The 23,941-nt window shown below is 49.7% G+C and overlaps 1 protein-coding gene across 10 annotated transcripts in view; it reads left to right on the top strand.

The window, feature by feature from the left end:
- Tnk2 (tyrosine kinase non receptor 2) overlaps window positions 1-23,941 on the top strand; it is a 47,657-nt gene that overhangs the window by 21,226 nt on the left and 2,490 nt on the right. For 2 of the 10 annotated variants that reach the window (XM_026393820.2, XM_026393838.2), the window contains exons 1-13: window positions 192-564; window positions 4,149-4,329; window positions 5,789-5,859; window positions 7,853-8,074; window positions 9,583-9,735; window positions 10,607-10,884; window positions 12,500-12,626; window positions 13,039-13,185; window positions 13,288-13,382; window positions 18,716-18,910; window positions 21,050-21,141; window positions 21,769-21,891; window positions 22,530-23,878. In XM_026393820.2, the coding sequence (XP_026249605.1) occupies window positions 481-564; window positions 4,149-4,329; window positions 5,789-5,859; window positions 7,853-8,074; window positions 9,583-9,735; window positions 10,607-10,884; window positions 12,500-12,626; window positions 13,039-13,185; window positions 13,288-13,382; window positions 18,716-18,910; window positions 21,050-21,141; window positions 21,769-21,891; window positions 22,530-23,878 (3,117 nt within the window). In that variant the 5' untranslated portion in view covers window positions 192-480. Of the gene's footprint in view, window positions 1-190; window positions 565-4,148; window positions 4,330-5,788; window positions 5,860-7,852; window positions 8,075-9,582; window positions 9,736-10,606; window positions 10,885-12,499; window positions 12,627-13,038; window positions 13,186-13,287; window positions 13,383-18,715; window positions 18,911-21,049; window positions 21,142-21,768; window positions 21,892-22,529; window positions 23,879-23,941 lie in introns of those variants that run through there. The other 8 variants (XM_026393907.2, XM_026393829.2, XM_026393858.2 and 5 more) reach the window with 8 other exon arrangements.

Here is a 23,941-nt window from a genome sequence, read left to right as displayed (position 1 = left end):
TATGGGGAGGCAGGGGGGCCAGTGCGGGTGGCTGGGAGGAAGAGTCCCCCCTCCCGTTCCTGCCGTCCTCTTGGCAGTGATTCAGAAAGGTCCTTTTTCAGCCAGTGTCAGAGCTGCTCAGCTGGGAAGGGAGGGAGGAGGAAAGGCGGGCAGACAGGCAGGCAGCAATCGGGTGGGGGAGCCAGGGAGTAAGGCTGGAGCTGTGGCCACTGCACTGGAGAGAAGACAGAAACAGACAGAGGACCCAGGCTGCAGCCAGTTGTAGAAGTACAGCGGGGCTTGCAGTAAATCAGAGGGGACTACTCTGTTCTTCTGCCCCATTTCTCATACTCATCCCCTGTGTGAGATTTGGGCGACTTGGAATAGACCTCTGGTCAACTTCCCTCTGGGCAGAGCATAAAACTCAGGAGCTGAGGCCCTTGTTCGCCCACTTCCCAGGCCACGGCCCCATTGACCTGATCAGAGTTGAGTTCTGTGGAGATGCCGGCAGCTCCAGCTCGTCGGTTCCCTGGCCTAGAGCTCTCCTTCCCTCTCCTGGCCAGACTTCGGCGACGGCTGTACACAGTGAGTGGGGGGCTAGGGTTGGACTGGCTGGGACAGGGGCAGCTCCTCATCAGCGGCACTTTACTGAGGGGCATAGGAAAACTGGGGATATTGTAGAACACCTCCTGTGAGGGCTTCAGTGGGGGTTCTGGGCAAAGTGGTCTTTCCTTTCCATCTGCTACATTCATTCTGATTCGTATGTGTTAGAAAAGTAGAAGCAGGAGCCCGCTCAAGTGTGTGCTTGTATGTCAGCTACACGTGTCAGACACACATATGCAAAATCTACCCCATGCTGGGGGCCAGGCACACGCAGAATTGGACTGTCTGAACTGGAGGAAGTTGTGGCAATACTCTGCTTCAACAGACAAAGAAATGGGCTGGAGGTGGAGATAGGAGAGGGGAGGTAAACTGTCCAGGGTCACCCTGGGCTTAGCAGTAGAGACAGGACTCGGACCCTGACTCCTTTCTTCTCATTGGGATCCCAGTGTTCTTCCCAGTCTTCCCACACACCCCCTACGCAGCCATCCTGTTCTTTAGGCTGGGGAGCAGGGTGGGGGGTGTCCAGCTGAGCAATTTTTTAGCTGGTGTTTCAGGGAAAGGGTACAGACCAGGCTGTGCTTTCTAAGTAGCTTCAGGATAGGCCCTCTGGGTTTTCCTCAGCCTTGATCACCCATGGCATGACTTTGAGCTGCTTTTGAGAGCCCAGAGGAGGGTAGGAATAGGAGAGCCTGGGGCCCTGAAACTTGGTTGAAGGAAAGGAGAGGAGGGGACCTATAGACTGCTTGCCCTGGTGTGGCAAACTTCTTGAGGCTTAGCTGTATCACCAGTGGGATCACTTTGCTCCAGGGATAAGGCAGTGATGATGGAAATGGTGGTGGGCTCTGCTTGGCCTGGCTACAGGGACACCTGCCCAGGCCAGTGGTTTTCATAGTGTACCTTTGGGCTTTATTCTGGGAAGCATTGATGCTCATCCACTTAAATGTCAAACCCCCATTTTTGCTGAGGATAACAAGTTAATACAATTAAAAGTTTAGTAAGCATAGTTTTGAAGTGTTGTATTTTAAAAAAAAATCTTACTCTTCTTAAATACAATAGAAATGTAACCAGTTTACTGTATGTAGTATCAGATAATCATAATGCCAACTTTATTTAGGAGAAATAAAATGGAAGTAGTTGACAATATTTTATGTATTCAGTATACATCTGTATACTGAACACATAAAATATTGAACAGCATAGGAAGTTGTCAGATTCTAAGACCTCAGAAAGGCAATGTCTACAAGTGCTGACAGGAAAGTTTTGAAATAAGGGTGGATTGCCTTCACTGACATTTTTCTAAATAGTAGGCTTTTACTATGTTCTGAATAAAGCAAAATCTAATCTTCTTTCAGTTTACATAGTAGTTTCATTCAAGAAAAACTCAGTGCGTATTGAAACTGTGAAAATACTTTCTTATACCTGTGTAAAATGGAATTAGTCTAGGTGTGGAGGATTATGAATGTTTTCTACCTGCAGGAATTAAGTTATGTGGGATTTGGGACAGTGTTTATGACTGTCCTGTGCATTGCAGGATAACTCATGTTTGTATCCTCCAGACACCCACTAAATGTCTCAGTGTCCCCCACCCAACATTGTAACAACCAAAAATGTGCCCTAGAGGGATGTGCTTCCCTATGACAACCATCCAAATAAAGGGTTACAGCTTTAAGTTTGGAAACCACCCGGCTGGCCCAGCTGCTTGGCTCAGTTGCCTTGGTGGAAGAGCCAGGGTTTGAACTGAGGGCTCCTCATTCCCATTTGTCACTCTTTGTGTTGCTCTAAGCTGCCTGGGAAAGTCTGAGCTCTTGGCACTGAGTTGGCAGGACCACTGGGAACTGTGGGGGCAGGAGGCTCTTGCTGGGTCTGGGTTGTAAGTGCCTGTTTCTCTTGGTGCATCTTATTGTTCTGAGAGCTGGGGATGAGGCCACCGCTAGGTTGTGAAGGGAGAATTGCTTGGCCCTCAGCCGGACAGCTGGCCTTTTCCCTCCTGCCTGTATTCCTCATTGGAAATGCAGTAATGGTCAGGGGCTGGCCTGACGGACCTGTTTTACTTGGACAGGGTTGGGCCTGCTGTCTGGTAGGTCAGCCTGTTTAGTTTTGAAGGTGCCACTGGCCTTTTTCTCTGGGTCTGAGAGTGTAGGTCAGAGGTCACTTACTGGTACTCATTGGCTGATTGTGGCCTGAAGATGTTTTGTTTTGCCAGCACAGTGTGTGTGTGTCTGTGTGTTTTTCAGACTTGAACTAGTTGACATCATTTAAAAGTTAGGAGAGGGATAAAAGTGTGATATGAAATCAAGAAACAGAACAGTGTGGGTAATGTGTGAATATTTATTTGTGAGAGGGGAAAACAGTTTCAAGGGGTACATAAAAGGCATTATTAGCATCTGGCCTTGAGAATAGGGAGATAGGTAGCTGTGCAGTAGGGGAGGAAATAATAAGACTCCTTTGTGCCTTTTGATTATTTTACTATGTGCATATACTACTTTTAAAAAAGAAATTGAAAAAAAAACTGCAAGATTTTACGTAAATTTAGGTGTCTGATATTAAATAAATGGAAAGCTTTGATAATACTGGGCCACAGTCTCTTGTGACAACCATTGACAGGAGCTGAGCTGAGGTTGTCTGAAAGTCCACTCAGATCCCCACCTGTCCCACTTTGTGGCGTGGCCCTGAGTGGTTGCCTGTGAATTGGCCTTAGAATTGGTGGAAAAGGTCTGGTGATATTAGGCATTGGGAGGAACTTCGTTTAGATCTTTCTGTAAGATAAATCTGATCTAAGGAGCCCATGGATGGGTATCAGGACATTACCACCCCCCAAATTTTTTAATTTAAAAAAATTTCCTTTTAATTTGTGATGGGTTTCTTTTTATATCAAGGTTTTATTTTTATCTTTATTTTTTAGGTGTAGTTGGACACAATGCCTTTATTTTATTTATTTATATGTGGTGTTGAGGATCGAACCCAGGGCCTTACATGTGCTAGGTGAGCACTCTACTGCTGAGAAACACCCTCAGCCTTTAATAAAAATTTTAGGAGTGAAAGTAGGTTTTTGGGCTGGGGATGTGGCTCAAGTGGTAGCGCGCTCGCCTGGCATGCGTGCAGCCCGGGTTCGATCCTCAGCACCACATACAAAGATGTTGTGTCTGCCAAAAAAAAAACCTAAAAAATAAATATTGAAAAATTCTCTCTCTCTTAAAAAAAAGTAGGTTTTGTTTTCTGAAGAAATAATATATAGTTTTTAATCAGATTTTCAAAGGGCTTTTAAAGACCTCTGGAAACTTAGAAGCAGGTGAGGAAATTGAGCACAAAGAAGTGATTTCTGGTCACAACAGCCATAGATCATATATGTTGTGATTAAGACTCTGACTCCTGACTGTTCCAGGGCCAGGGCTATATCTTAGCTGCTGCAGTTCTACCCTTGTTGATGGCAAGAATAGGGACATATAGGTATAGCTGTTTTGGGAAGCAAGCAGGTGGTCTCAGTTCTAGGCATCTATATAGTAAGATGTCACTTTGCCACTTCCCTTCATCCCTTGGTCCCTGAGCCATTTTTCCTTTCTCCACAGAGGCTGGGGAGCAGCAGCATGCAGCCAGAGGAGGGCACAGGCTGGTTGCTGGAGTTGCTGTCTGAGGTGCAGCTACAGCAGTACTTCCTTCGCCTTCGGGATGACCTCAATGTTACCCGTTTGTCCCACTTTGAATATGTTAAGAATGAGGACCTGGAGAAGATTGGCATGGGCCGGCCTGGTAGGTGGGACATTTGCCTTCCTTGCTTTTCCCCTCTGACCGTTAACTTCTTCTGTCTTTTTTGGTGGTACTAAGGATTGAACCCAGGGCCACTCTTGTTGGGAAAACATATAACGGCAGCAGCACCCCAGAGAAAAACCCCAGCATGGCGTCTAACGACCCTCTTTCTCCTCTTTGCGTCTTTCACTGCCGCGAAATGTTCCCGCCCGTGCCAATGTTCAGACCCTGCTGGTGGGAAGCCTTGGCCCCAATTAGAATTAACTTTTTGGGCTCCGGAACTGACTTATGGAAGAGCTTGCCAATAAACAGGTGACCTGTTATCTACCTCAGCCCTGAGACCTCTCCTTAGACCTATATAAACACACAGCCTTTTGTAATAAAGCGGAAACCTCTTTGGTGATCTGTGTCCTGTGGTGCGGCTTCTTCCAGTCTTACAACTCTCCCACTAAGTTACCTCCCCAGCCCTTTTTCTTTTGAGACAGGGTTTTGCTAAGGTGCAGCGGCTGACCTTGAACTTAAGCTCCTTCTTTCTCATCCCCCTTAATAGTACCTTCTCTGTCCTTAGGACGGCTGAGCACATGTTAGAATCCCTTTCTCATGGTTCCATGGGGTGGCAGCTGAGACCTCTGTTTGCCTGTTCCAGAGACCCTGAGGTGGAGTGGGAGGGGCATCAATAGATGCTGCACACAGGATTCACTGGGAACAATTTGCAGTTGTAAAGGTCAATCAGTTTGAGGAGAATGTAGTCTTAACTTGAGGCTCTGCTACTCAAGAGTAAATACATACCCCTTTTTGTTTGATCAGATATTTGTAGGATGTATTCCCTTACCCTTTAATAAGCACAGATTTGGACTGTTCTGTTTACTATTCTGAATACTAGTGGGGTCAGTGCCCAGAGATCTAAAGAGAGAAGATAGGATAAAAACTTCCCTCTAATTTGAACTCATTTCTCTGTTTCTCTCCTTAAAGAAATGGTTGTAGCATCTAGAAGTCATGGCATTCTTCAGAGAACATTAGAAACCTATCAGTACATTCAACTTAAAGTAGCTAGGGTAGTAATGTGCTAAAATAGATATCAATTTATACTGCTTTTAGCTTGGATAGTTGGTTTCTGATACGAGTAACATAAGAAAATTTTATGAGAAGAAAACTAAAAATTGAGAAAATTTAATCCATTACCTTGATTTTTCTTGAGTTGAAAAGACTGCTACTATTCAATTTTTGTGGTTAAACACTTCCATCTAGTTTGGGAACCATTGCCTAGAAGTGGAATGCAGTGATCATCTGATTAATGGAAACTCCTGGCAGGTTGAGATTGATTTAGTTAGTATCATTGTGGTGGGCAGTGTCTAGTGATGGGCCTACTCCATGAGGACCGAGGAAGCCTGCGAGGAGGACAGCGGCCTCTCCAGGGAGTGAGAGCTATCTAATAACATCTGATCTCATTCCTTCCTTGCAGGCCAACGGCGACTGTGGGAAGCTGTGAAGAGAAGGAAAGCCATGTGCAAACGCAAGTCCTGGATGAGCAAGGTGGGTGAGTGAAGAGTGGGGTCTGGGCAGCCTCAAGAGCCTCACTCTGCTGCCAGTCCTAGAAACCTTCCCCCATTCCCCAGGCAGGTATAATCTCGCTCTGTTTCCCTATACTTTGTACTGACCTCCCTCCTCCAGGGTCTTATCAAGCAGGACAATTGTAGAGCTGGCCAAGACAGACATGTGAGCAGCCTGTGTGCAGCAAGGTCTTCATAGTCCCTCTTGGCGTGTGGGAACAGGAGCATGTTGACGGTGCATCTCTATTTGAACCTCGTTCTGGCTGAATGTTGGGGCCAATGGCCTTTCTTGGGGCCAGTGGCCTTTCTTGGTGTGCGGGTGGTAGGGACTGTCTGGACATCTTGCCTTGTTTCCTCTTACCCACCCTTTTTGGTCTCTAGGTATCTGTGGTCATCTGGCCCTATCATAACTTCCTTGTGGCCTCCCCGACTACCTTGTCCTAATTTTGGTCTGTGGTGTAGTCAGTCCCAGGTCTGACTCAGTGGAGCTTTGCCCATTGTCTAGAAGACAATGAGAGAGGAAATGATCCAGCTGGGGCCTCCCTCCCTACTTCTGGCCTCAGGGCTGGCGTAGATTGGGGGATGGGCAAGACAGAACAGCTGGACTGGGATTGGGCAGTAGAGATTTCCTGACTGCAGTCTGGCAAAAGGACTGTCTCTTGGGATCCTGTGGCCTTTTCTGGGGACACAATTCTGGGCCTGGCCCAGGTTTTAGAGAAGGATGAATGTCTTGGGGCTGGTAAAGGCAGGAAGGTGGAGCTTTGTATATACTGGGATTTGGGGTCTCCCATCAGCTCACTGTAGGTCTCTGGGAGGTCTGTGACCCTCTCCAGACTTTAGTTGTGTCTTCAGCAACAGTGCTAGTCCCATTACCCAGCTCATCTTGCAGGGCTTTGGAGAGCCTAGGCTCATCCTGGAATTAACTATTGTGAAGGGCCTTATAAGATGACATTGCTTGCAAACATAAGGAAGTCCAGTTTACTGGCAGGAAAGATGGAAGAGGCCAAAAGAGACCCTCAGAATTGAGACACCTCCTAGCACATTTAGATAAGGTTCCATTAACTTTTAAATGGGACAGAAAGAATCTTCAGCCTGAAGCCATACCCTGGTACCCCAGTGAATGTGGCTAAGTCAGACTGACATGCCACCGCTGCTGTTACAGCTTTTTTCCTCCTGTCCTCTGACCTTTGGCCCCTTCCTCTCCAAACTGGACCTCAATGTCTCCTAGTCCTCATTCTTTTTCAGATCTTAATTCTAGGCACTCCTCCAGAAACCCAGCTGTCTTCCCAGTAAAAAAAAAAACACACACAGACACACACACACACACCACACACACACACACACACACACACACACACGCGCGCTCGCTGTCTCGCGCTCGCACGCTCTCTCTCCCTCTCTCTCTTTCTCTCTTCAGCCTCATACTAAAATTATCCTCTCCCCTGGGCAGTATGAAGGGCAGCCGACTCCCTAGGGAGGGTGGAGACAGACAGCGCCAAATGGTCAACCCAGAGTAGGGGCCAGGGCTAAAAATGGACAGAGAGGTGTTTGTGGAAGGCCCCTCAGGCTCCTGCCCCATCTTTGTGGGTTAAGGGCTGGAGTCTGTGATTGGTAGGGAGTGTAGGAAGGGAGGGGTGGAGCATGAGGAAGCCAGGGAGGAGACTCAGACTTAGGAAGCAAAGTGCCTGTGGCTTTGTGGTGTCTCAGTACCCACGTATGGGTGTGGGACCACCACAGTCCCTGGCTGCATGCCAGTCAGTCTGTTTCATATATTTACCATGAAGCCACTCTGCTGTGGGTTCCCTGTAGGGGGTGTGATATGGAGGGAGTATGGACTTCCAGCCAGTCTGTCCTCTGGCAATATAATTCAACTTCTCTGAGGCTGAGCTGAGGTGCAGGTAGACTTAGAAGGGTGGGACCAAGTGACTGGCTCTGGTGCCCTGGGTTCCATCTTGCTCCTGGCTGCCTTCAAACAGGTATTCAGTGGAAAGCGACTGGAGGCTGAGTTTCCCCCTCACCACTCTCAGAGCACCTTCCGGAAACCCTCGCCCACCCCGGGGGGTCCAGTGGGCGAGGGGCCCCTGCAAAGCCTCACCTGCCTCATTGGGGAGAAGGACCTGCGCCTCCTTGAGAAGCTGGGAGATGGCTCCTTTGGCGTAGTGCGCAGGGGCGAGTGGGATGCCCCTGCAGGGAAGACGGTGAGCTCCATGTCCCACCGGTGGTGTTGGAGTGGTGGGGCCCCTGAGACTACTAGTAGAGGCTCTTTCCCCCTCTGCTGGGTTGTGAATGCACTTGGGGACAGGTCATATAGAGTGGCTTATCATGGAGTCTGTGCTCAGGGTTAAGTAAGTACATTGTTTCATTTTTTTAATTATAAAAATAATTTATTTATTATAAAAGTTTGGCAATAAATCAAAAGTCTTAAAAAAATTGCCTGTAATCCCACCACTCAGAGGAAGCAGAGTTAGTGTTTCTGCCTTTTATCCTCCCTCCATTAATTTATTTGATTTAGTTGACTTGTACTTCTTTTTCCAGTACTGGGTATTGAACCCAGGGGTGTTCTACCATTGAGCTACATCACCAATTCTTTATATTTTGAGATAGGTTCTTGCTAAGTTTCCCAGGCTGGCCTCAAACTTGGGATCCTCCTGCCTCAGAGTCCAGAGTCACTAGGAGTGTAGGCAATCCTGGTGCCACCACGCTCTAGTTAAATACTTAACCACTGAGCCATATCCCTAGCCCTTTTTTATAATTTATTTTGAGACAGGGTCTCACTGAGTTTTTTAGGACCTTACTAAGATGTTGAGGCAGGCAGGAGGACTGTGAGTTCAAAGCCAGCGTGGCTTTGAACTCAACAGTCCTCCTGTCTCAGACTCTTAAGCCACTGGGATTACAGGCATGCACCACCATGCCCGGCCTCTAGTTAAATTTTAGATACAAACTTTGGATATAGCTCTTTAGATTTTATCCTTTTTCCTTGGTGTTATATTTTAAATGTTTTTCCCCTAGGGGATAACATGTGCACTAAAGCATACAATTAAGTGAGTTTTTACTTATGAATAGAATCTATGAGCACTGACCAATTGTGTGTGAGCAATTACCCACACCCCAAAAGGTTCTGAGGCCCCTGCCACTTAGTATCCCCATCCTCCAAAGGAGGGTAGTCCTACTTCCAGCACCGTAGGTTAGTTTTTGGCATTGTATTGAAAGTAGTTTCCTTCCATACCAAAGACTTTTTAAAAAATATTTATTTATTTATTTTTTAGGTGTAGATGGACACAACACAATGCCTGTATTTTTATGTGGTGCTGAGGATCGAACCCGGATTCCACCTGTGCTAGGCGAGCGCTCTACCACTGAGCCACAATCCCAGCCCCCATACCAAAGACATTTTTAATAGTCTTATTATAACATGTTAGTATTCTGTCATCATATGGGTCATCTCTTACCTTAAGGTTTCTATTTAACTTAAGGTTGGAATTTCCCAGAAGGGGAGTCTATCCAATGGCTCCCAAGGGTCAGCCAGTAGTCTTTCCCTCTCCAGACCCTGACAGAATGTGTAAGCCCAGCACTGGTGACATGCCCATCCACCCAGGCGGGTAGATCTGAGGCAGGGATTTTCAAGCCGAGTTAGGGGGAAGTATAGGTTATAAGAGTGTTGGGGGCCAGGCAAGTCTTGACTCCCTACAAATCCTGCTTTGGCCAGGTGAGTGTGGCTGTAAAGTGCCTGAAGCCGGATGTGCTGAGCCAGCCAGAGGCCATGGACGACTTCATCCGGGAAGTCAATGCCATGCATTCACTTGACCACCGAAATCTCATTCGCCTCTATGGTGTGGTGCTTACACCACCCATGAAGATGGTGAGTGTTGTGGGCAGGAGGGGCTGAGGACAGGAAGCTGCCTGTAGGTTGTGGTCCCCCAGGTGTGCCTCTCCTACTGCCCGTGTTGACAGGGCTCCCCAGATCTACCTGATGTGACAAAGGAGCTCATAGGGGCCCAGCTCAGTACTTGTTATATCATTTCTGGATTTTGCTATTGCTCATTGGCAAAGAGTTATATACCCATGGGAGGGGCTGACCGTATATTAATTTTTGGAATTTCTAGCCTGAACCTCTTTGGCCTGCTTCTTTCTCTCTGAGCCTAAATTTCCCCCATTGCCTGGAAGGAGAGACCTGAAAAGCTGTAGGACTTGGGAGGTTCCTAAAGGAGAGGTGTTTAATCAGCTTTTTTGCTGCTGTGACCAAAAGACCTGACAAGAACAATTATAGGAGGAAAAGATACTTAGGTACTCACAGTTTCAGAGGTCTCATTCTGTAGATAGCTAGCTCCATTCCTCTGGGCTTGAGGTGAGTCTGAACATCAGGGTAGAAGGGTGTGGCAGAGAGAAGTGGCTCAAGACATCACACTAGGAAGCAGAGAGAGAAAGAGAGACCTCTGCTTAACAAGGACAAAATGTGTTCCTCAAAGGCACACCTCCAGTGACCCACCTTATCCAGCCACACCCTACCTACTTCTAGTTAATCCCATTGTGGGATTAATTCACTGATTGGGTTAAGGCTCTCATAACCCATCATTTCACCTCTGAACCTTCCTGCATTGTCTTACATTTGAGCTCTTTGAGGACACATATCTAAACCATAACAAAATGTTAGGAAGAAACATTGAGTGGGCTGTTCAGAGAGGGGTTGGACTCATTCAGATTTATTCCTCCTGTTTTCTCTGTGGCATCAGGTGACAGAGCTGGCACCTCTGGGATCTTTGTTGGACAGACTACGTAAGCATCAGGGTCACTTCCTCCTGGGGACTCTGAGCCGCTATGCTGTGCAGGTAGCTGAAGGCATGGGCTACCTGGAGTCCAAGCGCTTTATTCACCGTGATCTGGCTGCCCGAAATCTGCTATTGGCTACCCGTGACTTGGTCAAGATTGGGGACTTTGGACTGATGCGAGCACTACCCCAAAATGATGACCACTACGTCATGCAGGAACATCGCAAGGTGCCCTTTGCCTGGTGAGGGGCAGGTGCTGCTGGCTCAGAGGGTGTGGACCCACCCTGGTCCCAACCGATCCAAGCCTAAAGCTTTTGCAGCCCTTGGCTCTGCCTGGGCCTGCCCTTGCCTGTTCTGGGCCTGGAGTGTCCTTATGTAGGGTACTGGAAGGCACAGGCATAAATGCTATGGGCTCAAGGCTGTGCTACTTAGTAGAGTATTAAAAGACTTCCTAGAGGATTCAATGTTAAGGTCCTAAAATATTAGAAGGTTAACCAGGCAATACAGGTTGGTAAGTATGTTTTAGGTAGAGCTACTGGCTGGCAGGGCCAGACTGAACTGGGCCTCATAGGCTGCTCACCTGTGTGCTGTGGTGGCTCCCAAGGTTGTATACCATATGATCAAGAAGTCCCTGACCTCTATGTGGGCTTCTTCTGTGATGAGATCATGTGGTCCCCTAAAGAAGAATAGTCTTTATGATAGGGGGAATTTGTACAGTTGTACTTGCTAGAGCTTTGGGTGTGGGCAACTTTGATAATTCAGGATATATGCTCACCCTGGTTAATAACTGACTCTGTACCATGGGTAACCATATATCCTGGATTATGTCTGGAGTGATTAATAGCATCCTCTCTTGTATTCAAACATCCTGATTTGAGTGATAAATTATGAGGTCACCTTTTTTTTGGGTGGAGGTGGGGGTGTGGTATACCAGGGATTGAACTCGGGGGCATTCTACTATTGGGCCATTGTATTTTATTTAGAGACAGGGTCTCACTGAGTCGCTTAGTGCCTCACAGTTGCTGAGGCTGGATTTGAACTCGCAGTCCTCCTGCCTCAGCCTCCTGAGCTGCTGGGCTTACAGGCATGTGCCACCACACCTGGCATGAGGTCATCTTTTTTTTTTTTTTACTACCCCTTGAAACAACCTTGTGGAGTGCATAGGTTATTATTCCCTTTTCACAGAAGAGGAAAATGAGGCTTAGGGATCTTGGGTGACTCTCAGAATTCCATTTTGAGAGAATCCCATGAGAGATCTTTCTATTCCATCCAAGGTGCATGTTCCTCATTCTGTACCTCAGTGCACCCTGGGAGACCCCTTTTCTAACTTCACCATAGTGCTGTTTCTCCCACACTCAGGAGTGAGCACAGGGTGAGTGTGGGTGTGTTTGGGTAAAGCCAATGTAACTGTTTGCACCCATTTTATTTTTTCCCCAGGCTCTGTCTGAATTTTCCATCCATACCTTTATGCTGAAATGGTTTCAAAGCCTGTGCTATTCCACAAAGCTAGAAATTGTCATCCTTCTACCAGAGAAAATAGCATGAGACCTCATCATCCCTTCCTGTTTTAGGGCTTTCTGACCCCTTCCTTCTCCCTGTTTCCCTGACAGGGAAACCCCTTCCTCCTTCTCTCATCCCAGGCTTTATGTGAATAACAGACCTGAGTATAGATGATTTTTCCCAAGGTTGTGCATCATATTATCAAGAAGTCCTGCCCTTCTCTGTGTACTTCATACCATGTTGAGCCTGGCACATAGGGCAACAGTAAATGCTTATCAGATCAGTATTTTATGTCCATTTGGGTTGATGCCAGTAGAGGCGCTCAAGAGCCCTTCTCTTTGACCCCTCCTCTGCCAGGTGTGCCCCTGAAAGCCTGAAGACACGTACTTTTTCCCATGCCAGTGACACCTGGATGTTTGGGGTTACGTTGTGGGAGATGTTCACCTATGGCCAGGAGCCCTGGATTGGCCTCAATGGCAGTCAGGTGAGGAGCTGTGGATGTGTTCCCTGTTGGATGGGTGGGGCGTAATTCTGTCCCTGGTTCCTAGCCTGGTCTTTTTGGAATTGTCTGATATCTGATGTACTCCCTCCTATTTCATACCCCATGTTAGTTCCATCTATAGAGAGCTGAGCAAAGAGAGGGATCACCCTAGTAGATCAGGGGAGAGGAGAAGTGGGATTGGCTCTCATTCATTAGTCTTTGCCACATCCTGCTGTTCTGAAGGCACAGGCCTGGGCATAATGGTCTGAGACTCTGAGGATGGGCCTTTCCCCAGCAGATTTCTTCTTTGGAGGATAGATAGGGTAGCTAGCAGTTCCAGTTCTAGGATGGTCTGGAGGGAAGGTGGGAAGTAAAGAGCTATCTATCCTCCAACTATGTACTGACCCACCATCAGATTCTGCATAAGATTGACAAGGAGGGGGAGCGCCTGCCCCGGCCTGAAGACTGCCCCCAGGACATCTATAATGTCATGGTCCAGTGCTGGGCTCATAAGCCGGAAGACAGACCCACCTTTGTGGCCCTGCGGGACTTCCTGCTGGAGGTGAGGAAGAGGTCTTGTCTGCTCATAGGATCTGGGGTATCTAAGCAAGGAATCACCTGAGAGTTAGTCTCAGGGTGGTCAGTGACCTGTCTTTGTCCCTAGGCCCAGCCCACTGATATGCGGGCCCTTCAGGACTTTGAGGAACCTGACAAGCTACACATCCAGATGAATGATGTCATCACTGTCATTGAGGGAAGGTAGGGCTGAGTCCTGCACTGGGATTCCTTGAAGAGCACAGGTTGGATGGGCGTTCCTCTAAGGTTCCCATGGCAGCACTTGGACTGGTGGCAGGCCTGAGTGTCAGTGTGCCATGGCAACTGGCCTGAATCAGCTTCCTGAGAGAAAGGGTCAGGATGTGGATGCTATAGTTCAGATGGGATTTTTCTTAACTCTGCCTCTATTACCCTTGTCCCACTGGGCCCCAGACCTGGCTGTGTAGATCAGGGGCAAGCTGCCATTATGTTGAGGAGTAGAATGTTTCCCAGTCTAGTGTTAAGGCCAAAGCAAGCAGAGCACTTGACTCCTGGGGTATTCTTCCTCTCATCATCCCTCTCTGCCTTTCTTCCTTCTTCTTCAGCATAGACTCCTTTCTTTTTTTTTTTTTGGTCTGGGGATTGAACCCAGGGGCATTGTACCACAGAGCTACATCCCTAGTTTTTGGTTTGTTTGTTTATCTTTTTTTTTTTTTTTTTTTTTTTAAAGAGAGGAGAGAGAGAGAGAGAGAGAGAGAGAGAATTTTTAATATTTATTTTTTTAGTTCTCCGCGGACACAACATCTTTGTTGGTATGTGGTGCTGAGGATCGAACCCGGGTCGCACACATACCAGGGGAGCGCGCTACCGCTTGAGCCACATCCCCAACCCCTTGTTTGTTTATCTTGAGACAGGATCTGGCTAAGTTGCTTAGGGCCTCACTAAATTCACAGCATAAGACTCTTGACGATCCACCCAGGTGTGTCTCAAGACCCAAAAGCAGCCTGTCCTTGCCTAGGTCCAACTTTGTCAGCTGCCATCCATGTGGACATCTTTTTTGTCTGCTTCATATCATTTCCACATGGCCCTCTCCCAGGGCTTCAGAGTCTTGGGTTTCCCTCTGTCCTCAGCTTGGGACTTTCTTCTTCCCATTCTTCCAAGTCACCCTTTTCAGGACTGTTTTTCAAACTTCCTTCCTGCCCCCCACTGGCTAAAACTCAAATCTTAGACTCACACCTGAACCCCCTGTTAGTAATTCTAGGGCCTGCCTTGGAGGCCCCGCCCTCTTCTGGCTCCACCTTTTGTTATCTGATCCCCAGGGTGTCTGAGGAACTGGTTAGGGCAGGCTGGAGATGCCTTTGGGGCAGGGGCTGAGTGTTGAGGACTGGGAAGACTGAGGCAGAGGGAATTCCCTGTTCTGTCCTCTTCTGACACAAAATCAGGCAAGGATATGTGTCCCACAGAACCCTTTCTGCCTGGGCTTTGGGTTGGTGGGCCTGTTGGGGCAGTGGTTAAATCTTGTGTCCCATGGGGACTGGCCAGTGGAGTAAGTCTCTGGGTCTGAGTCTGAGTGGTGGAACAGGCCCTATATTCCCTTTTCCTCTGCCCCAGGTCAGGGCTCCCTCACCTTTGAGCCTAGTATCTGGGATAGAATGACATTCTAGCAGGTTGCAGGAGTACATATGGTTGGGGAGTTAGTTGTGGTAGAATAAAGCAGAAAATTGCTAGGAGAGACCTGGAGTATAGGAAGAAACAATCTGCGGGTTTATAGCTGAGTTGGCAAGGAAAGGGTTTATAGGCTTGGCACTTTGGAGAGCAATGTGGAAATAGGAAGATTGAGGGTGAGCCCTCTCTGGAGGTACCTAGCAGGAGCTTAAACCATAAGTTTGGGCCTCAAACCAGCAGGCTGGTGGGAAGGGTAACCCCACTCCAGAGAGCCTTCGGCCTGACCACCCCTCCTATGCTCCTGTAACTCCAGATTTTTACCACCCCTATCTCCTCTCAGGGAGCCTGGGGGTGACTCAGGAGCTTCCTGTGTTTCCTGGGTGTGTATCTCTGGAGCTGGCGCCCTGGGTTACTGTGAGCAAAGCAGGCTGCGGGAGGGGTTGGGGGAGCGGCTTCTCTTGGAAGGCTGTCTTAGGTGCACCCTGTCCCACCCTTCCGTCACAGGCTTTGGTTGTATCCAGCAGCAGGTTCTGCCACAGGTTGCTGCTGTCACCAATGGTTCACCACACAGGGCTCCTCCTCCTGGGCCATCAGCCTTGACTAGGACAACAGTGCCTGCCCTGGGTCCCTGGAGCTGCTCAGGAGGTGGGAGGTGAGGGGCAGGAGGCCACAACAGCCGGTGAGGCTTTGGGAGTGGGCCTTTGTGTTGGTGGTACCAGAGCTTTACCAGAACTCTGCCCCCTTGTTTTCTCAGTCCCTGAATATCTCTTTGTTTGTTTGGCTTAGTCTGTCTCCATGTCCTAGGGTGTATGGGCCATTTGTGTCTCTGTGAGCGATGGTTTGCATATGAGGGCCTCTGTTTCTCTGGCTCTTACCTCTCTCCTTATCTGGGCTCTTCTCTTGGTTTTTGAATCCCTCCTTGCTAAAGCCATTTTCACTGTGTTTCCTAGTTCAGAGCCTGGGAAGCCACTTGTCTGTCTCCAACTCTGACTGATTCTGTAGGCTCAGTGCTTCTCAGAATGCCAGGCAGTGGGCAGAGAATACACCTTGGTGGTTTGTGAGCTGAACTTAGGCTTTGTCTAGAGTTGGAGGGACAAATGATGACTGGTCTTTCCCAAAGGATCTTATTTAGAGGGTGGGATGTCTGGTAGTAGTCATTTTACATTCTATTTTTACAGAAGTGATAAAGGGCTCAGAATTTGAAATCCATTTTCAGGTCCTTGGCCTGGCCTGGCCTTGAGCCTCTACTTTCAGTGGAGGTGTGTGTTGGGGAAGGCACTAAATATCTGGGTTATCCTGGGAGGCCAGAGGCTCCCAGACACAAGGGGCAGGGATAGGGTGTGTGTGTGTGTGTGTGTGCACGCGCGCGTGCATGCGCACGCTTAGGTGATGATTTGTTAAGCCATTTCCGAACTACCTTAACCTGGATAAGAATTTGGTGCTGAGATTTCTAAAGCTGGGGCATCCTTAGGCAGTTCTCAGCCCAGGCCATAGTTTCCTGTCTTCTCTGCCCTAGGGGATCTGTTAGGAAGCCTGAAGGGAGGGCAGCAGGAAGTAGAAAGTTCTCAGTGAAGGTGCTGAACCCTTTTTTCACTCACCCCGGGCTTTCTCATATGTCTGCTTCATTCATTGTGGATGGCTGGCTTGGCCCTCAAATCAGTGTGGAGATTTTAATCTGTGTATGACAGGAAGAGAGGGTATGGCTGGAGCAGGCTGGTGGGAAGGGCTAGCCTTGGACCTGTGGGCTGCTGGCACCTTGGTCCCACTGAGCCCCAAAGGCATATGTGGGATGTAGCATTGACCATCTTGGAATGTTCATTTGAGCCTTGTAAGGAAAGAATGCTGCCTCTGAGTGTGCCTGGGTACAATCCCAAAAGACTTCTCTTCCTCTTGTAGCAAGCATGATTTTGAAAAATGATGTTGGGACTCTCAGTGGCCATGGGATTCTGGCCTGGGCTGTACCTGTAATAAGGGCAGGTGGCTTTGGTGTCTTCTTTCACCCTTAGAAGTGGATTCAGAAGGAGGCATCTGTGGGAGGAGCTGGGCTGTGTTGGTAAAAGGAAAGATGTAGAGGGAATGACCTCTAAGTGATCACTTCTAAGGAGGTGTGGAGAACAGTCCCACAGCCGCCCCCAGGGTGGCAAGGGGCTACCCTATAGAGGGCACCACCAGAGAGCCTGTGGTATTAGGGGGAGCAGCACTGGGGCCTGTCTTTCTAGGCTGGTGCTAATCTGCCAGCTTTCATGGGTGGCTCTGTGTGGTGGGAAGCCTTTTTCTCCTACTTAGAATGGCCTTGCTATTTTCAGATGGGTCTTGTCCCCTTTTAGGGTACTGTCTTCTCTTCTTCCTTCCTTTCCTGCCCTTCCCACCCTGAAGGCAGGGTGTAATCACAGGGTTGCTGTGTCTGGTGGTGGGCCAACCAGGCAACCTTGTTTACAAGGAGGCTAGCTGAGGGAGCTTGGCACCTCCTCCCCTGGCTCCACTTCTCACCTCCCTAAGGACTTCTGTGCTCATGCGGTGTGAACATTGGTCTCTAGGACAGGCTGTTTTGGGGGTCACACCATCCCAGCTGGGCTGTATTATCTCAGGGTGCAGTGGGTCCAGGTGCTCAGGCATCATCCCTTCCCCCATTCTCCTCAACCTCTCTGATCTATTGCATTTTGGAGGATACGTTTTGTGTGTTTCTGGCTGTGGGACCGGTGACATGAGGGTGAGGGAGTGACAGGATAGGCAGCATGGTGCCACATGTGTCATAGCAGACCAGATTCTGCCCATGTCACCAGGTATGAGAAATTCTAACAGTAGGTACATACATCTCACAATCTGTCATAGCTTTGGGGGTATTGGAGTGTCCAGAGGATACCTCTGTTCTTTTTAAAAAAAAATTTTTGTAGTTGTAGATGGACAGTATATCTTTATTTTATTTGTTTACTTTTATGTAGTGCTGAGGATTGAACCAGTGCTTCATGCATGCTAGGCAAGCGCTCTACCACTAAGCTACAGCCCTAGCCCCGAGACCTCTGTTCTTTTCCACTTGTCTGCCTGCCTGCCATCCTAGCCCAGGCCTGGTTTAGGCTACATCAACATAGGCTTTGTGTCTAAGGGCAGAGAGAGTGAAGGTCTGAGGGTCCCATAGTCTGCCTACATTGTGAGTTCTGAGTTCCTTTCTAGAACTCTCATATTAATACAAGAATAGAACTCCCAAGGAGATGGGCAAGGTGGCAAGGACCCTAGTTCCATAACCCTATCCCTTAGATGTAGGGAGCACTGGCAGAAAGAAGTCTTGGCTTGCCCCAGGTGCTTCCAAATACTTGAAGGCCTGCACATAGAAGATGGATTGTGGTTGGAGGGCTCCAAGCTCAGTGCTAAGGCCCACAGTGCTCCCTTGGTCCTCTGCATCTGTTAAAACTTCTGGAAACTGGCTGAAAAATGAAATCTGATGCCGGAAGAGGACTAGAGCCAGGCCTTGCCAGAGGAGTAGGGAGGCAAGATAGTATTGTGAGAGGAGTTGCTGGCTTTGCAAACTTAATACCTGGATTTGAATCCTGGGTCTGCTGCAATCATTCTGGTAACCATAGGCAAGTTATGTCACTTGTTGCAACCTGTTGCCTTATTTGTAAACTATAGGAAAAGCTGCCTGACCCATCTTGGGATCTTAGGGTAAGACTGTGAACAAACAGCCAGGCCCTGTTCAGGGAGTGGCAGGTCATGGGGGTGTACTTGGGGAGGTGGGATAATGCAGACTGTCTAGTTCTGAAGCCTATCTTTTGTGTTGTTGTTCTGCCAAGATGGCAGTTTCTGTTGGCAAAGAGCTTGGTTTGAGAAGGGCCCCACTACCTGGGCAGTCCCCTGCCCCCATGCCAGGTATCTACCTTGTCATCTCTGTTGGGCAGGGCTGAAAACTACTGGTGGCGTGGACAGAACACACGGACGCTGTGTGTAGGACCCTTTCCTCGCAATGTGGTGACCTCCGTGGCTGGTCTGTCAGCCCAGGACATTAGCCAGCCCCTGCAGAATAGCTTCATCCACACAGGGCATGGCGACAGCGACCCTCGCCACTGTTGGGGCTTCCCTGACAAGATTGACGAGTAAGTACCTGGACAGGGCCACTGGTTCTACCTGGCCCAGGGATCCCAGGATCAGCAGCCCCTTACCACACTACACATAAGCTCTCATGGGCTCCTTACCCTTTGTATTTGTCTTCAGCCCCAGATCCTCGCTACTTTTCCCTCCTGATTTTTATTTTGCTTTAGGGAAACTGTGGAACCCTAAAAAGCTCCACCTGAGAGTCAGGATTCCCTCTCTTCTGTTTTTGAGTTTGTTATATTATTTACTCTGTAAGATGGGCACATTTAACAGATGGGGTTATATATTCACCTATGAAGTAAGGATTGTAAGTATAAGTATACTCTGTTTTTTTTTGGCGGGGGATACTGGGGACTTTGAACCCAGGAGCAAAGACAGAGTCTTGCTGAGTTGCTTAGGGCCTCACTAAGTTGCTGAGGCTGACTTTGAACTCAAAATCCTCCTGCCTCAGTCTCTTGAGCTCCTGGGATTAGGTGTGTATTACTATGCCCAGCTGTAAGTATATTTGAATTAGAAAGCATTGCTGGGGGAAGGGCAACAGAATAGAATAGACAATATGATTGATGTATGTACATTCCATGTATGTATTATATGTCAAAATACATTCTGCTGTCATGTATGACTAAAAAAAAATTTTAAAAAATCGTATGACAAAAAAAAAAAAAAAAAAGAAAAGAAAACATTGCTGGGCGTAATGGCGCATGCATGTAATCCGGTACCTCGTGAGGCTGAGGCAGATGAAAATCAAGTTTGAGGCCAGTCTCAGCAACTTTTGCAAGATCTTATTTCAAAAAATATTAAAAAGGCTGGTGATGTGGCTAAGTGGTAAAGCACCCTTGGGTTCAATTCCTGTTACCAAAAAAACCCCACAAAAATAACCAAAAAACAAAACCAAAAAACACAGGTCATGAATTACCAAGGTTAGACCCACATTTTGGTTTGGTGGTAAGGTTACCAGGGCCTTGGCCTTATGGCCTTCTGGCACATTGGCTTTGGAAAGATAGATTTTGGAAGCAATTTAGTTTGAAAGCTCTGACCTGTATTTGAGCAGTTTTCCTGATGCTGGTACCAGAGTCCTGGCAATGTGAGCCTGCTAGGTCAAGCAGAAATGCCCTTCTTCCCAGAATCAGGGGAACTGTCCTGGAGGGAGCTTCCTGCAAGGGAGCTTCAGAGGGAACAGCAATGGCTGCTAGCTACCCCCACTCCAGAACTTACTATGACTGGTAGGGGGCTGTAGTCTCCTAAAGAGTAAGGTCACTGGGAGGCATCTGGGAAACCACAGAAAAATTAGGCACTTCCTGGGTGCCTCCCCCTAGGGAACCCCCTGGCAGCTTCTCCTTCATACCTGTTGGCAGCCCTCTCCCCTGCTGACTTCTCCTAAAGGGCATGGTAAAGCAGTTCTCCACACTGCATGTCCGGCACACTGGAACACTAGCCTCTGAGGGGGCTCAGTCAGGGTCTCTTTCCTTATAAAACTCAGGCCACGGCCTGTGAAAGCTGGGGCAACCTCCAGGAGGAGGCAAGTGCCCTCTGTCCCACTCCTGGCATGTCATGGCTAGCCCAGCCCCATTCCTCTGGGCTTTAATCAGCCTCAGTGACTAAGTCCCAGATACTAATAGTTGGCACAGGGGCTAAGGATGAATCTGAAGTAGCGCAGGTGGCCCAACTTCTCCCCCAACTCCTGTAGTTGAGCAGAAGGATGCCTTCTGTCACCATGACCAGGGGGACTGGAGCTCAGAATATTTCTGCCCCAGGCTCTTCCAGCAGGGCCTGCAGGACAGAGGAGTGTGCACCAGTAGGTAGCTGCCTACAGTGGATTGGGTATAGGTGGGGAATTGAAGACCCTCTCTGCCCTTATGGCAGAAGGCTTTTCAACTTGGGTTTAGATGTCCTTTCTCTGTCCTTTTTCCATGACTCTTGTCGCTACAGCTTACATCTATACAAGGGATCAGGATCTGTGGATTGGGAGTTGGGAGCCCAGCCCAGCTGTCTCTTAAAATGAAGGGGCCTTAATGTTGTTTTACCCTGGACACATTCAGTATTTTATTTTCTGCCTAAACCCAGGGGATAGGCTCAGAATTTCTTCCAGAGGTTTCCTCACTGCCACTACTTTACACTCTGAACTGGCTCTCTCCCCACAGACTGTATCTGGGAAACCCCATGGATCCTCCTGACCTGTTGAGTGTGGAACTGAGCACCTCCCGACCCACCCAGCACCTAGGAAGGGTGAAAAGTAAGAGCCCTCCCAATCCTGGTTCCCTTGTTCATTAGCTACCCAGGAAGGGACACTGTCTTCTCAGGACACCCTGAGCCTGCTGTTCTTCTCTGGGGACAGCTGGGTCAGGGTAGCAGGCGGGACAGCTGTGACCCTGGCTCCGACTGGGCGTGGGGTGGAAGAAGGGAGGCAGCTGTATCCGCTGAGGTGGGCATCCTGAGGTTGGTCCTGTATCAGCCCTGCCCACCTCAGCTTCCTCCTCCCTCCTTCCTCAACGGCCTGCTCAGATCCTGGCTTTCCTCTCTTTCCCCTAATCCTGCTCTTCTCTCCTGAGCCAAAACCACCCCACGGGCTCCATCTCAGCCAGGAGCCTCATCCATCTCCTGGCTCCTGTCCTGTCATTCTGAAACACGGTTGTCCCCATCCTGCTGCCCATTTCCTCCCATGCAGTTGGGTTTGTATATTCACTCACTTCTATTCACTTCTCTCTCCCCCCCTCACTGCACCCTTTCTCCTTCCTCTCTCTCTCTCTCTCTCTCTCTCTCTCTCTCTCTCTCTCTCCAAACCTTCCGGCTTTGTCTCGCTCTCTTGTCTTCTGTCTTGCTTGGTCATTCTCCTCTCCTGTCCGCATGGCCTGTCTTGCAGGGGAGCCTCCACCTCGCCCACCTCAGCCTGCCATCTTCACTCAGAGTAAGTGGGGCTGCTCAGGATGCCTTGGCCCCTGCCCTCGCCCCCTTTCTTCTCTCACTTCTCCTCTCTTCCTGGAAGGTACAGATCCCTGGTGGCTGGCTTGGGTGGGAGGGGAAAGCAGGTGTGTGCTGTGAGCTTTTGCTGACCTGGTCCAGCATGCCTGCCTCCCTGCTCCACACCCCCAAAACCTAGGTTCACAGCAGGTGTGTGGTCTGGCACCCACATTTACCTTGCTCTTCCATGGCTTAGTCCTGCCTCACTCCCTTTCAGGCCTGCAGAGGCTGTTTGTGGTGGTGGTTCAAAAGCTCTGTCTTCCCAAAAGATAGCTCCTGTTGTCCATGCCTGCACTAATGGTGTGCTGTAATGGAGAGGGGGATACGGGTTTACTAACAGGGCCCAGAAGCAAGGGTAGTGGGGGCCTTGTGTTGATGGGGGAACATCAGAGACAAGACACAAATGGGATATGGCCTGCTCTAATTTAGGTGGAGGCAGGGGGCTTACCAGCCCTCATAGAGGGCTGACAGATAGCAAGCTCCAGTCTCCTGTTGAGTGGGGTCAGGTGTGCACTGAGAATTTTGGCAGCTAAGAGGCATCCTTTTGAGAATTGGTGGTAGAAAGTTGGTGGGGGATACTTGGCTTTCTTACATCCTGCCTTCCCTTGTCTCCCATCCCTGTCTAACACTGCCTCCTTGTTGGGGTCTTCCTTTCCATCACAGAACCAACCTATGATCCTGTGAGTGAGGACCAAGACCTCCTGTCTGGTGACTTCAAGAGGCTGGGCCTGCGGAAGCCAGGTCTGCCCCGAGGGCTGTGGCTGTCAAAGCCCTCAGCCCGGGTGCCCGGCACCAAGGCAGGCCGCAGCAGTGGGGGCGAGGTCACGCTCATTGACTTTGGTGAGGAACCTGTGATTCCAGCCTCTCGGCCCTGTGCACCCTCTCTGGCACAGCTGGCCATGGATGCCTGCTCTTTGCTGGACAAGACCCCTCCACAGAGCCCTACACGGGCACTACCACGACCCCTGCATCCCACGCCTGTGGTGGATTGGGATGCACGCCCGCTTCCTCCTCCCCCTACCTACGATGATGTGGCCCAAGACGAAGATGACTTTGAGGTCTGCTCCATCAACAGCACCCTGGTGGGTGCAGGGCTTCCTACTGGGCCCAGGCAGGGAGAGACCAATTACGGCTTTGTGCCAGAGCAAGCGCGGCTCCCTGCTGCCCTGGAGGACAACCTGTTCCTCCCACCCCAGGGTGGGGGCAAGCCTCCCAGCTTGGCCCAGACCTCGGAGATCTTCCAGGCACTGCAGCAGGAGTGTATGCGGCAGCTCCAAGTTCCAACTGGCTCACTGGCCCCCTCACCCAGCCCAGGGGCTGATGATAAGCCCCAGGTGCCTCCCCGGGTACCCATCCCCCCTCGGCCCACACGCCCACGTGTTGAGCTGTCTCCAGCCCCCTCAGGTGAGGAGGAGATAGGTCGGTGGCCTGGACCTGCCTCTCCTCCCCGCATACCTCCCCGGGAACCTCTGTCCCCTCAAGGCTCTAGGACCCCCAGCCCCCTGGTACCACCTGGCGGTTCCCCCCTGCCACCCCGGCTCTCAAGCTCACCTGGGAAGACCATGCCCACTACCCAGAGCTTCGCTTCAGACCCCAAGTATGCTACACCCCAGGTGATCCAGGCTCCTGGCCCACGCACAGGTCCCTGCATCTTGCCCATTGTCCGGGATGGCAAGAAGGTCAGCAACACCCACTATTACCTGTTGCCTGAGCGCCCGCCCTACTTGGAGCGCTACCAGCGTTACCTGCGTGAGGCCCAGAGCCCTGAAGAGCCGGCCCCTCTGCCTGTGCCCCTGCTGCTGCCCCCACCCAGCACCCCAGCCCCTGCTGCCCCCACTGCCACTGTTCGACCAATGCCCCAGGCTGCCCCAGACCCCAAGGCCAACTTCTCCACCAACAACAGCAATCTAGGTACCCGGCCACCATCCCTGAGGGCCACTGCTCGGCTGCCACAGAGGGGCTGCCCTGGGGATGGGCCAGAGGCTGGCCGGCCATCTGACAAGATCCAGATGGTGAGTGCCAGGCTGGCTTTGAGGTGAGGGGGGTAGGGGCCCAAGGGATCCAGAGAAATGGGC

The sequence above is a fragment of the Urocitellus parryii genome, chromosome 2 (genome assembly GCF_045843805.1).
Source record: "Urocitellus parryii isolate mUroPar1 chromosome 2, mUroPar1.hap1, whole genome shotgun sequence".
NCBI classification, from domain to species: Eukaryota; Metazoa; Chordata; class Mammalia; order Rodentia; family Sciuridae; genus Urocitellus; species Urocitellus parryii.
Note: the sequence above shows the minus strand (reverse complement) of the source record. Positions and strands in the feature narration are given on the sequence as shown.